Consider the following 12,942-nt stretch of genomic DNA (forward strand, 5'->3'; position numbering starts at 1 on the left):
TACCATAGATGCCTCGTTTATGCTTAGTGAAAATTTATGTGCCAATAGAGGCACTAAAAGAGGTGCTTTAAGTGTATTATTTAAGTTCTTAAGTTTTTTAAGAGAGTTTTGGGTTAAAGGGTTTATCAATATAAAGTGTTGATAAGACATTTAGGTGAGTGTTTTGACATTTAAATGCTTTTGTTATGTTCATACTTTTTGTTATAGTAAAATTTCTTGTCGTTTTTGACCAGGGATTTGGATTTAATGTCGAACGATATGAATTTATTTCCTGATGAATTTATATGTCTTGTCATATTTTCCTATTGTTATTTTGAAAATGCGATTGTACCGCAAAAGTGATATCATCGTTAAATTAATTTTTTCAACAAAATGATATCAGAGCTTCACGATTTCTATCAAATATTTTGATATAATCCCATCATAAAATGAGAGAACAAAGAAGATCGAAAAAATGAACATTTCATATAGAAAATTTGTTGACGGGTTGATAAGCGAATTTTAAGATTGGAAACTCTAATAATCTTAAGAGATTGACGTTTGCGTATGGTGAAAGCAGGTGACCCAGATGGACCAAACAAAGGAAAAAAAAAATCAAATGAGAGTTAATTACAAGAAAAATGGGTTCCTTAATTGGCTCGGGAAACCACACAGCCAATGATACTTTAGAAATATGCTGATAAACAAGGATTAATCAGGAGACTGTTTTTCTCAATACCAGCTGATGATGCATCATTAAATCTCTAAAATGACTGGATATTCCTATTAATTCGGTAATGACGTTGATGTTTTTAGAAAATAAAAAATAAGTGATTAAGTGGAATCTGACTCTTGGGAGCAGACTTAATCTGACTTGAAGTTTTTAATTAATTGTTATTAATTATATATATTTATATAAAGCTGGTGAGCTGACCATGGCTGTAGATGATAAGTCACCCTCTGCATGTAAAAAAACTCGAACAGCCTTTTTAACTAGAAAAACGTGTGTACATGTAAGAAAATCAAAGTAGCTAGGATTTAGGGTTTCGTCATTGATAAGTCAGTGCTATAGGACAGAAAACGACCAATTGCATTTCAGCATCAGATTTAGCCCTTTGTGTAATAACAGGTGTAAATGAACTCTGCTGGCGGGGTATCGATGATTTTCGGTATAGAAAAAAGCTACACCTACATTTACAAATTTGCCTTTTCTTGCCTTCTTGGTGGCTTTGTGCTGGAACTTTATGAATCAAAAAAAGAAAAATGTTTAGAACGGTGAGAGAAATAAATAATTCAACGACCCTACTTCGGATTGTGACAGATTTTTGTCATTTACTTGCATGGAGTCTGCTAATGGAGCCCCACACATTTGAAGAAAATGATAGTCATTCAAAATGTTTGTTTCTTATTCAGCTTGAACATTGTTAAAAAATAACATTCAATAAATCAATTCAATTCGAATCATAATACCTATATTTTTTTTTATTCTCAAATTGTGATCTCTCATATAAAAAAAAAGGTTTGTTTTCTTCTCTCTTCCTTTTGCATTTTTACGTGGAAGGAAGGGATACATTAGGTCACAGCCTACAGTTGTTTTCCATGAAAATAAGCTCTTTTTATGAAGAAAAATTAAGTGATTAGGGAAAAGATTAGGAGAATATATATATATATATATATATATATATATATTGGAGTTTTATAGAATCGGGAAAACATGGTGGAAATGAAAATCAAAATCATTATAGCTGTATCATTACTGTCCATGGTCGATTGGCGCAGTCATTAGCTATAGCTTTATGAAAGAAGAAGTTGTGTGTGAAACTTGATATACATTAATTGACCAAGAAATCAATTAATGTTGTATGATTTAGTAAGTTGCCTTGCATTACTCTTCTTTGTTTAAATCTGAAAATGAAACTTGGTATACCTTAATTGACCAAGAAATCAATTAATGTTGTATGATTTAGTAAGTTCCCTTGCATTACTGTTCTTTGTTTAAATCTGATATAAGGAAACTGTTAATCTTAGCTACAATTAACAACTGCCTATATCTTACCTACATAAAAAAGAAAAACCAGAGTTTTAAAGCATTGTATAGTACTATAATTTGAAAGATTTAGGGAATATTTTTTCTTTTCAAAAATCATCTTCCATACTAAATGCTTAGGTTTGATTTGAACAAATGATGAGAATAGTTTTCACTATATCATCGCGTAATTTATAACCGAATTCTCTAAACGAAGCATTAGAAACTAGATTTTGCAATTTTCCCAAGATTTTTTTTCCCTCAAATATTTTGGTAAAAGCTGTTTTTGGTTAACTCCATATATTGCATTTTACTAAAGGAACTGAAGAAAGGAAGTAAGCAAGCTATGCAAATATGCATGTATATTTGCAGTTTGGACAACAAAAGACTTTCACAACTAAGAAAATAGCAAATATTTTTTTCACTTTTTGTCTTTTTTAAAAATTAAAAGAAAAAACCATTTTTCTTCGAAAATATCTTCTCTGGCCAGCATAAAAATCAGATTATATGTACTAAGCATAATTGACATTATGCTAAAGCTGTAATTAATTTAATTAGTGGAAAATTCAAAACCCTAATGAGAGGCGGCCCCAAATAGTTTTTTACACCATCGTAATATAATAATTCTCAGCCCATCTAACATCAATTGCCTTTTTTTTTTTTTCATCAACTTTACTATTCAGTCCCCTTTTTACCTTATGTCTCCCTGACCCTAATGAATTTTTGACAAGACACATTAACATACATATTTAGCCTATATATATATATATATATATATAGTAAAAAATCAATTAATCAAGAACTTAAGCTTTTGGCAAGTTTTGTTTAAGACATCATCATTCACATATCAAAATTCTTCCAAAGAAAGAAAGGGAATATGAACAAAAATAAGGCCTATAGCCTCTTGCTACTATTGAGAGATCCTTATTCTGAGTAAAAATTATGTATAGTTGGTTGTGAGGTCTCATTATTCTCTCCTAATTATTGAGGTATTTAAGGCTCCAATTCTGACAATTTTTGTTCTAATTCTGCTAATATATTCTGATGCATGATCGACATAGTATATCTTTTTACAAGAATTTGACCCACAAGGTTGAATTTTTTTTGAAAAAAATATTCTTATAAGCTAGATTAATGCGTCGTCTTTCGGATTAATAAAGCTGAAAAAACCTTAGATGAAGCTCGGAATATTTTGTGTTTTATATTTATTAGTGTGCCCAAGGGAAGAATCTTAACATAATCCATGTCCTTGTGTTGTTCTTAGTATTACAGATTAAGTAGAGTGCATGTAGGTGACAATGGCCACAAATTTCAATATGTAGAATCAAATCCGTAAGACTAGCAACATAATCAATTAAGGTCAAGTATGCAATCTTACATATCCTTGTTGTTCAATGTATAATCCTTTCATTTTATTTTCTTATAACAAAATAAAGATGGCCACAAAATCTGATGGCTAAGATTTCTAAATTCCTTTATTCAGTATCCGTGTCCTCATGGAATATTATTTCCAGATAAATATGCATTGGAAAAGAAAAGAAACAAGGATTAGTTAAGCAGCATATATTAAGGATGTCAGAGAATGTCTGAAAGCAGCAGATGCTTGAGGTTGATCTGAAAGTCATATAAGAAGTTGTATTATTAGCAAATAATTCAATTACTTCACTTTAAGAAATCAAGTATCAAATTTTGAATGCCCTTTCCACTAATAAGGAGAGAAACTATAGCTCTTGATCTTGTGTTGTCATTGCAGCTTTGCTGGGACGTTTTTGGAATCATATCCCTTCATAATAATTGAGGGGAAAAGATTAAAAATATCAATGGTGTTTGATGCACATAAAAAAAAATGTGATTAATAATTTATTCATTGATTCTTCTAGAAAATACATAAAATATTGGTACATGTGTAGAACCAACTTCTTATTCCAAAGTGTGAGGCTAAAGCCCAAGTTGATCCTTCAAAAAACCTTGTCATGTTTTCACTGGTAAAACACTTGAAAATTTCACCGTTAACACATATATCTTCATGGGGTTTATTCATTGTTACCCAAAAGCTTTTCTTTAAGATTAACATATAAATGATAATGATCAAAACCCTATATTAATATTGAGATATATGATGATAATCAAATTACAATTTGAGGAATGAATTTCAAGCATATATACTTATTTGTAAGAGAAGATATGCTTTGAACATGAAGAGAGAAACTGAATTTTTTATTTTTTTGGTCTTGAAAAATTGTGCATTAAGTTGGGACTAGTCTGTCAAGCAATCCAAAGAGTCTTTATTTGTGTTCCAAGTTCTTGGAAAATGATTGACGGTAACTTTCTCCAATGTGTCAATATCAAATCAAACCCAATAAGAGACATATCAAGGGTATAGGAGAGGGACCCCAAAGAACCCCATATTATTAATCAATCCAAGCTATTGGAAAGAAATTATATGTTAAAACATCCCCCCCTTCTCTCCCCATATTCACCTTCACTTCACTGTCTCGGTCCAACACAGGTTGCATCTTATATTATTTTCTCTTGATGATGTGGCCATGTGGGTATCCCCTCTCTTTCCATACCATCTCCACCGTCCAAATTGCCTTACCACCCTCTATATATTCCCTTCCTCTCCTTGTTCTTCTCCCAAACTCTGCCTACTCAATCTTCCTTCTTCTTCACAACCTTTCCCCTGCTCTCATCTTCTAAATTACACCACAAAATTTCTCTCTTTGTCAAGAAACATAAATGGCTTGTTTAGAGGTGTTTAAGGAGGTCAGTAGGGGGCTAAAGGGCTCATATTTTCTTCTCTTTTCTACAAAAATGATTGAACTATTTCCTCATCCAATATGTTTTTCTCTATTATCATTGTTTCATTGCCTTCTAAAAAATCAAGTTTTTCTTTTCTTTTCTTCTCCTTTTCCCTTTCTTTTTCAATTTTCTATGTTCTTCATATTTTGCTAAGTAAAATATTAGTAATAAATAAAGAAACATTTAGTTTTTAGCAGATGCAAAGACATGATGGCTGCATTCATGCAATGATTATATATTACAATTAATCATTTTTGTTCTCTTTTCTCTATGATTTTTTAATATATTTTATGATAATGGATAATGATTAACGTACTCTACTTTTTTTTTGTTTAAAAAAAAACAGGGGAAGTTGAAAGAGCAGCAAGAAGCCGCATGCACCCAAGATGGAACTATTGATTGGCATGGTCGCCCTGCAATCAAAGGAAAATCTGGACAATGGACTGCTGGAATTATCATTCTTTGTAAGCTCCAAATTTCACCACTAAACAAATCAGATAACCAATGATAATATTATTTATTAGACTTTATGCAATTTTCCCACACCATTTCTTTCTTTCTTTCATTTTTCTTAACACTAATTCTAACAATAAGACAGTGTTTGTCACTTTCCAAATATCTTACACTACTTCTGATCTCATTTGAATTGGATAGATGTATTAAAACATTTGCAAATACATTTATATAATATATACTATAGGTAGGAGATAGATATTTTTGGAGTTGCGAAACATCGAATTATATAAGGGAGGTGATTTATAAAATTATCTGTACAGAGCTTCGTTAGGTCAGGCTATCAAAAGGAAGAAGTTTGGTTTTCATTTCAGCTTCCAGAAAAGGATGAAAAGGACAATATAAATGAAGAGTCGTGCAAGATCTGGAACTGGAAACCAAACCCAAGTGTTGAAGCTCTGTTGCATGTTTACTTTGGATTTAGGAGGCTTTGGTTTGGATTTTTGGCAGTTTGCCAGTGCTCAAATAAACGACATGCAAAGGAATAGGAAGACTGAAATTGAGAGGGAGCATGCAATTAAGGAAAAACGTGCCTGACACGACTCACCTCCTGGTAATTTTGAATGACTTGGGTTCCTGCCACGTGTCCCCACAATAACAAACAAAGATCCCCAGCTGGCCTCCATAGTCTATTCCATCCCATTCCTTCAAAAGTCCACAGGACTGTGCTGAGTCAAGTCTAGATAGACAAAAGAGAATTGAGAAATGAAATTGAATTCTTCTAGTTTTAATTTCGACAACCTTAATGCATGTGTTAAAAGGTGACTGATTAGATATAATAACTTATTCATGCAAATAAATTTTTATTAAACACTACACAAAGCACTACACTAAAATATTAGAACTGATTCATGCAACTAATTAAATATTAGATTTTATTCATGCAAAAGACGAAACATGAAAATAATAAAAAAAGAATTATTAGTAGCACTGTAAGCAAAAGGGATGCCCTTTTTCTTAACGTGCTTCGAATGTTTGCCACTAATTAATTAATAATAATAGGTTAATGACTTGACAAATCACTGGAAATAAATAATAGTGGAAGAAGAAACAATTAAGAAAGAGACTTAACCACATCTATTTACAATGAACATGGACATGTTTCGAGTCGCTATAGGTTTTTGTTTTCAAGTTACTAAATTTGTGATGTATATCAATGCGCATGAATATTATTGAAAATTCACATGAAAGAAGCTGATTCAATCCAGATTTTTTTAAGAACATGATTGAAATGAGTTCATTTGCACATGCAAAGAAAACGAGAGGCCACCCATCATAATGAGTTGCTGTTTGATTTCTGACTGAAATGTTTTAGGCATGAGATCTGACTACAATTGAATGCTAGAAGAGTTTTTGAAAGCAACCTTTTGAAGATTCAAATCGTTTTAGTTTTAGGTTTCTTTCATTCCTTAACCTAACTAACTAGGTATCTCTGAGGGAAACTTCCCCTGATCTTGATGCAAAGCTTCTCACTCTATCACGTGTACCATAAAAAATCTTCATCTTAGTAACTTCAAAATATCAAGTCTTTTTTTTCTTACACGTCTCATTAATGTTCTTTTTTTTTTTTTTGCCAATGAATTAACCAGTGAATCAGGGTCTGGCAACCCTTGCGTTCTTCGGGGTCGGGGTGAACTTGGTGCTTTTCCTGACAAGAGTGTTGGGACAAAGTAATGCTGATGCTGCTAACAATGTTAGCAAATGGACAGGAACTGTCTACATTTTCTCCCTGGTTGGTGCTTTCCTCAGTGATTCCTACTGGGGAAGATATAAAACCTGTGCCATCTTTCAAGTTATCTTTGTTATTGTAAGTAATTTATCTATCAACCTTAATTTCATTAGTTCTATTCCAGGGCTCCCCTGAAAAATGAAACATGGGATCCCTTAAACATCTGCATTCTAATTGTGTAATATATGGCAGGGTTTGGTGTCGCTATCGCTGTCATCGCACCTTTTCTTGATCAGACCAAGAGGCTGCGGGAATCAACAAATGCCATGCGGGTCACATTCAGGCTGGCAGATTACGCTATTTTACCTCTCCATCTACCTAGTTGCACTAGGAAATGGAGGGTATCAACCTAACATTGCTACATTTGGGGCTGATCAGTTTGATGAAGAAGACCCTAAGGAAGGGCACTCCAAGGTGGCCTTTTTTAGCTACTTCTACCTAGCTTTGAACCTGGGATCCCTTTTCTCCAACACCATTTTGGGGTATTTTGAAGATGAAGGGATGTGGGCACTTGGATTCTGGGTGTCTGCTGGCTCTGCCTTTGCAGCACTTGTTTTGTTTCTGGCAGGAACCACCAGGTACAGGCACTTCAAACCAAGCGGAAACCCTCTCTCCAGGTTCTCTCAAGTCCTAGTAGCTGCAATGAAGAAATGCAGCATTGATATGCCTCCAGACGCAGATGACTTGTATGATGTGGATGGAAATGATTCCTCCATGAATGGCAACAGAAAGATTCTCCACACCGATGAATTCAAGTAAATATTGAAGCATAATCCAAACTTGAAATTAAACCAATTGCAAGATTATATAGCTAAAATGCTAATTATTAATTTATCTTGTATAGGTTCTTGGACAGAGCAGCATACATAAGTACAAGGGATGTTGATGACCAGAAGAGGGGAATTTACAGCCCATGGCGTCTCTGCCCTGTTACACAAGTGGAAGAAGTTAAATGCATACTAAGACTACTCCCAATTTGGCTGTGCACCATAATTTACTCGGTGGTCTTCACACAAATGGCCTCTCTCTTCGTTGAGCAAGGTGCTGCAATGAAAACTACCATCTCAAATTTCCGGATTCCTCCAGCAAGCATGTCCAGCTTCGACATTCTAAGTGTGGCACTTTTCATATTTCTGTACCGACGAGTTCTTGATCCACTGGTGAGCAGGCTAAGAAGAAAGGATTCCATGGGACTTACTGAACTTCAGAGGATGGGCATTGGCCTTGTTATAGCCATACTGGCAATGATTTCTGCTGGAATTGTGGAATGCTACAGACTGAAGTATGCCAACAAAGACTGCCTGCGTTGTGAAGGCTCAAGTTCCTTAAGCATCTTTTGGCAAGTTCCCCAATACGCATTTATAGGAGCATCTGAAGTTTTTATGTATGTTGGTCAGCTGGAGTTCTTCAATGCACAGACGCCGGATGGATTGAAAAGCTTTGGCAGTGCCCTTTGCATGACATCAATCTCACTAGGGAACTATGTTAGTAGCTTGCTTGTGACCATGCTTATGAAGATCTCAACTGAAGATCACATGCCAGGATGGATACCAGGCAATCTCAACAGGGGTCATCTAGATAGGTTTTACTTCCTCTTAGCAGGCCTAACCACAGTTGACTTGGTTGTCTACATAGCATGTGCCCGGTGGTACAAGAATATCAAGCTGGCAGGAAAAACTTCAGAAAATATTAATGAGCAAGATAGCTTTAAACTGTGACGTGTATCCATGCTAAAACGTATAAATAACAGTATATATTAAAGCAATAATGTGGAATCGGGTACAGGGGTAGTCCCCAGCACTTTGTTGAGAGTTTATGTCCAAAGAAAATTGGGTTTTCTGAGAGAGAACATTTTTCCTCTCAACCCTGTTAAATTCCTATTACTTAGTTTTTCTGTAATAGATGTTGTGAAGAGAGCACATAGAGGTAGGAAATAACATGTGCTCCCAGGCTGTTCTAATAGGGTAGTTGTATCTCTTTGTAAATTGCAGTATGATCTCTGCAGAAGAGAATTACTCTCTTGGACATTAATGAAAGTTCCCTTTTCCTTTTAGATATAACTTGTGTTAAAAGTTTTTCAAACCTATTTGGCATCAATTAGCACCAATAAATTACCAGGTAAGTTTCATACGATAAACCAAATGAAAAGCAATTATGCCAACAAAAGATGCATCCGAAGGTGAGTTTCAATCATAAATGACTCGTACATTGTGACAGAATAACAATAAAGAGGCAGAGTCATTATACAAAGAATGACCTGATACGAAGCCCTATCATTAAAAGGCAGAGTCATGGGAGGCAGAGTTCCACTTCCAAGGTTACTTTCTATCAGGATACCTTCAAGTAGCTCAGACATTCAACAGAAATAAGGAAAGAAGCTGTTCCAGCTCATGTGGAATTGGAGCTGGGGAAAGCTATTCTGAGGGTTAAAATCAAGCATAAACTTATCAAGTTTATCATAACATGTTACATTAGTGAGAACTTATCTGTGATTATAACCAGAACGCAATGGGATGCTTTTGCTACATCTGAATTTACCCTTTTTTTTCCTTCAATTTATCTAAATAAAATATGCTACAAAAGTCTAAACAGATATATAATTAAGCAAGTTAAACCTTTTGAAATTCGATCTGTATGTTTTCCACAGAACTAGAACTGCTAAGAAAGTAGGCCATCACATTGGCAGGAATGTTAAACAAGCTTCTTCCACACATCATTGTCAAAGACTTGGGTCTTCTAAACGGAGAAGACTGTTCTTCTAGTGCACCAGGAATCAGGGTAAGTATCTAGCAAATAGCAAACAAATACAGATGTTAGCCAGTTATGCATGAGGAAATAATTGAACATTAAGAATTTTCTGCACCATGTGCATCAATTATATAAGATTTTATATTTATCTCATCAGAATAATAGTAATAAGTAAATTATGATAAGAGTCTACTACAAAATAAATAAATATTGCATACATCGATTTTAGAGCAAATCTTGACAGATTGTGCATGATGAAGCCCTCGGAACATATTGATCAATCACCGAAAGCTTACAAGCTTGCAGTTATTTGGTGAATGAACTTGAATCTCCACATTTTCCAAGACAGGAACGTGTAGAATGGAGAAATCTAGAGGCCTGTTTAATTTAACAGTAAATGATACGAGTTTTGGAGCTAAAATTTTAAGCTTAAAGGTATTCTCGACTGGATCTGAATGATATACGAACAAACCACTTATAACCAAGCTCACAAGTTGAGGACAAGATGTTCTCAGAACAGTCTGGTAAAAAAATTTACAATTATGTAGGTGCAGTGTCTTCAAATTGACACAGCCTGCAAAAGGATAGAGAGATCTGTAACATCCAACATATGAACAATTGGTTAGATACCAACTAGTCAATGCCGGTAGATAACCAGGGTTTGATTAAATTACATTGTAATTTGTCAACTCCAGGGTTCTCAGAGATTGAGACCGGATAAGAAAAGTAGGAAAATCACCATAAAGTGTATGGGACATGTACTCAAAACTAACACTAAAATTTTGGACATTGTGGGACTTTACGAAAGTTATAATGTTTTTGAAGAAGCTTGAACATGGATCCAGACTCTGAGAGTTGAAGCACAAAGTTCTGGGAAAAGATGGGATCTGGTCTGCCATAACATCCATCAAAGTTTAGATCCGGAAAAGCCCACAGGCGATTCCCTTTCATGGAAAGCACACTGAATCGGACACAATACTTGAGGTTGATAAAAAAAAGAAGTGAAGGATGGGGTCTTTCATTCTCTTTTGGAAATACACCATAGTGGGCTCATAATAAACCCAAATCCAAATGCTAATCAGAAATTGCTGACAAGAAAGGGACAATTTTAGTGGAAACTGGGAACTCAAGTAGAAGAAGTATGGGGTTTTGCAATAAAACAATGAGCCCAATATAGATAAAAAATTTGGGCCCAACTACACTCAGAGTTTGACACTTGACAGGCTCCTGTTTAACCTTTTCTGCGGGAACATTGGCCGCTTGCAATGATGAATTGAGCCCTCGACTCGTTCCTTCAAACATGAGGCTCCTACCCCCTTGTCTTTCCAAACTCCCAAATCAAACAAACTTCGGCCTTAGATGTGGGATTAATCTCTACATTTCTGCTTTCTCCTCTTGTCTTCCTTACCCGACAAACACAAAGAAAAAAGACTCAAAAGAAATGAAGCTTTCACTCAAGCTCCAAGATGACCAGAACTCTCTCCTGAAAGCCAAAATACCCATTTCCATATTTAGCCATCCTTTCGTTTCTAGCCTTACCACCCCCACCCCAGCCACCACCAACAGCCGCAGCAACAAATACTCTCAAAATACCTCCTTTTGTCTCTCCACGAATTTCCCTTCTGGCCCTTCTCTCAAACTCTCTTATGCTCCCTCACCTTCCCCTTCCAACATGATCCCTTTCTCTCTTTCTCTAAAATCTGGTCTTGGCCTCTTTGGCTCACCAAAAGACTCCCCTCTTATTTTCTCTGCACAGTTTTCTCTTTCATCCGCTAACCCTGGAACCGTAATCCCCTCTTTCTCTCTTCATTTCAAGCCTCAATTTGGCAACTTTTCTTTCCACAAGGCCACGTCATCAAACCCTAGCCTTGAACCAGATTCTGGGTCTCACTCCATCTCCGGAACCCAGTTCCAATCTGCGTCACCTTCACATTCTGAGTTTGGAACCCCAGATACTTGGCAAGAAGTGAAATTGGAACCTTGTAATGGAGGTGATGATGGGCTTGAAACCTCTAAGATTGGCTATGGAAAAAGTTTATATTCAAATGATTGGTTTGGTATGGAGAGGTCATTGGTGAGTAAAGATGACAAGAAAGCTGGGATTTTTGGTGGAATTGCTGTTAGAGCAAGAACATTGTTTCCTGTAACAAAACGGGCGGTGGTGAATTTACGGTGGGCTGTGAATTTGCCTTCGGATTTAGGGTCAAAAATGCCTTATTTGACAGTAAACAAGATTGGGATTGAGAGGGTTGAGGAGGTCAAGGAACTGAAGGAAATGAAGAACAAGAGCATTGGAAATAATGAGGATGATTTGGAATTGGTGAAAGGTATTTATATGTCGATGAAAAGAGATTTGGAAATGTTGGAGAATAAGAATAGGGAAATGAAGCAGTGTCTTGAAGATATGAGACTTGGGGTTTCAGCCAGGAATGTTCTTAGGGAAAGTGAGGGTCTTGGGAGGAGGGTTTCCACACCTTTTGTGGAGAATTCAAACGAGTTTGACCGATGGAGGAGCAAGAAAAGTGTTGCTGAAGACAATGGTGGAAGAGAAGTGAAGAAGAGTGCAAACAAGATGAGTGATGTAGAGAGTGAATTGCAGAAAGCTGTTAAAGCTGCATCCAGTTAACGAGGTTTGAATTGATATTTTCTATGTTGCCTGTCCCTTTGAATGTTGTAGATAGTGAGTAGTGATTGAGCCTTTTGCTGTATGAAAAATGTGGGCTTTTGCTCTTTTTAGGGATTGAGCTTATGCTCTTTAATTAAGACCATGCCTCGTTTTAGTTATTCAGGGTAGTTTAACACTTCAGTTCAAAAGCATTTAAAAATCCTCGGTGAATGGTGATGATTGCTGCAATTGATTGGATGAATTCTTCCATTATGGTAGAATAACGAGTTTCATTTTTTGAGTGTTAATCTGCTTGTGAAACTCTTTGCATATCATCTGTGAACTGTGATGGTAATTTCATGATGCTTCAGGACACTTTGATATATGTATGTTAGTGTGCACTGGCGTGCGTGTATGTGTGTATATACATATGCTACCTCAGTTAATCGATCCTTATAGATGTTTAATCATATTATTTGTAATTTTCTAATTGGTAAATAATAAGAATTTGTTATCGTTTATCATCACTCTCATGTTAGA

The 12,942-nt window shown here is 35.5% G+C and overlaps 2 protein-coding genes and 1 long non-coding RNA gene across 3 annotated transcripts; 2 read left to right on the forward strand and 1 right to left on the reverse strand.

Annotated features, from left to right (window-relative positions):
• Positions 1-4,617: 4,617 nt before the first annotated feature.
• Positions 4,618-9,109, forward strand: LOC111291265 (protein NRT1/ PTR FAMILY 7.3-like). The gene is made up of 5 exons (XM_022882908.2): positions 4,618-4,771; positions 5,154-5,271; positions 6,910-7,127; positions 7,242-7,804; positions 7,894-9,109. Exons 1-5 carry the CDS (start codon positions 4,745-4,747, stop codon positions 8,765-8,767), a joined length of 1,800 nt encoding a protein of 599 aa, XP_022738643.1. The 5' UTR covers positions 4,618-4,744; the 3' UTR covers positions 8,768-9,109.
• A 451-nt stretch (positions 9,110-9,560) lies between these two features.
• On the reverse strand, positions 9,561-10,206 carry LOC149515954 (uncharacterized). Its single transcript, XR_016346109.1, has 2 exons — positions 10,016-10,206; positions 9,561-9,835 (listed from the first exon to the last, which is right to left on the reverse strand). It is a non-coding gene; the product is annotated as an uncharacterized LOC149515954 (long non-coding RNA).
• Positions 10,207-11,065: 859 nt separating this feature from the next.
• Positions 11,066-12,785, forward strand: LOC111290026 (uncharacterized). Its single transcript, XM_022881432.2, has one exon. It carries the CDS (start codon positions 11,098-11,100, stop codon positions 12,421-12,423), a length of 1,326 nt encoding a protein of 441 aa, XP_022737167.1. The 5' UTR covers positions 11,066-11,097; the 3' UTR covers positions 12,424-12,785.
• The last annotated feature ends 157 nt before the right edge of the window (positions 12,786-12,942 follow it).

Source organism: Durio zibethinus, chromosome 11, assembly GCF_047325235.1.
Source record: "Durio zibethinus cultivar Kanyao isolate XHJ-2024 chromosome 11, ASM4732523v1, whole genome shotgun sequence".
In the NCBI taxonomy this organism is placed as follows: Eukaryota; Viridiplantae; Streptophyta; class Magnoliopsida; order Malvales; family Malvaceae; genus Durio; species Durio zibethinus.

Excerpts from the sequence above, each read along its gene's own strand:
- LOC111291265 (XM_022882908.2), top strand. The coding sequence starts at position 4,745 with ATGGCTTGTTTAGAGGTGTTTAAGGAG. Across the intron at positions 4,772-5,153 it reads GTTTAGAGGTGTTTAAGGAG|GGGAAGTTGAAAGAGCAGCA; the intron begins GTCAGTAGGGGG and ends AAAAAAAAACAG. Across the intron at positions 7,128-7,241 it reads TTCAAGTTATCTTTGTTATT|GGTTTGGTGTCGCTATCGCT; the intron begins GTAAGTAATTTA and ends AATATATGGCAG.
- LOC111290026 (XM_022881432.2), top strand. The coding sequence starts at position 11,098 with ATGAGGCTCCTACCCCCTTGTCTTTCCAAACTCCCAAATCAAACAAAC.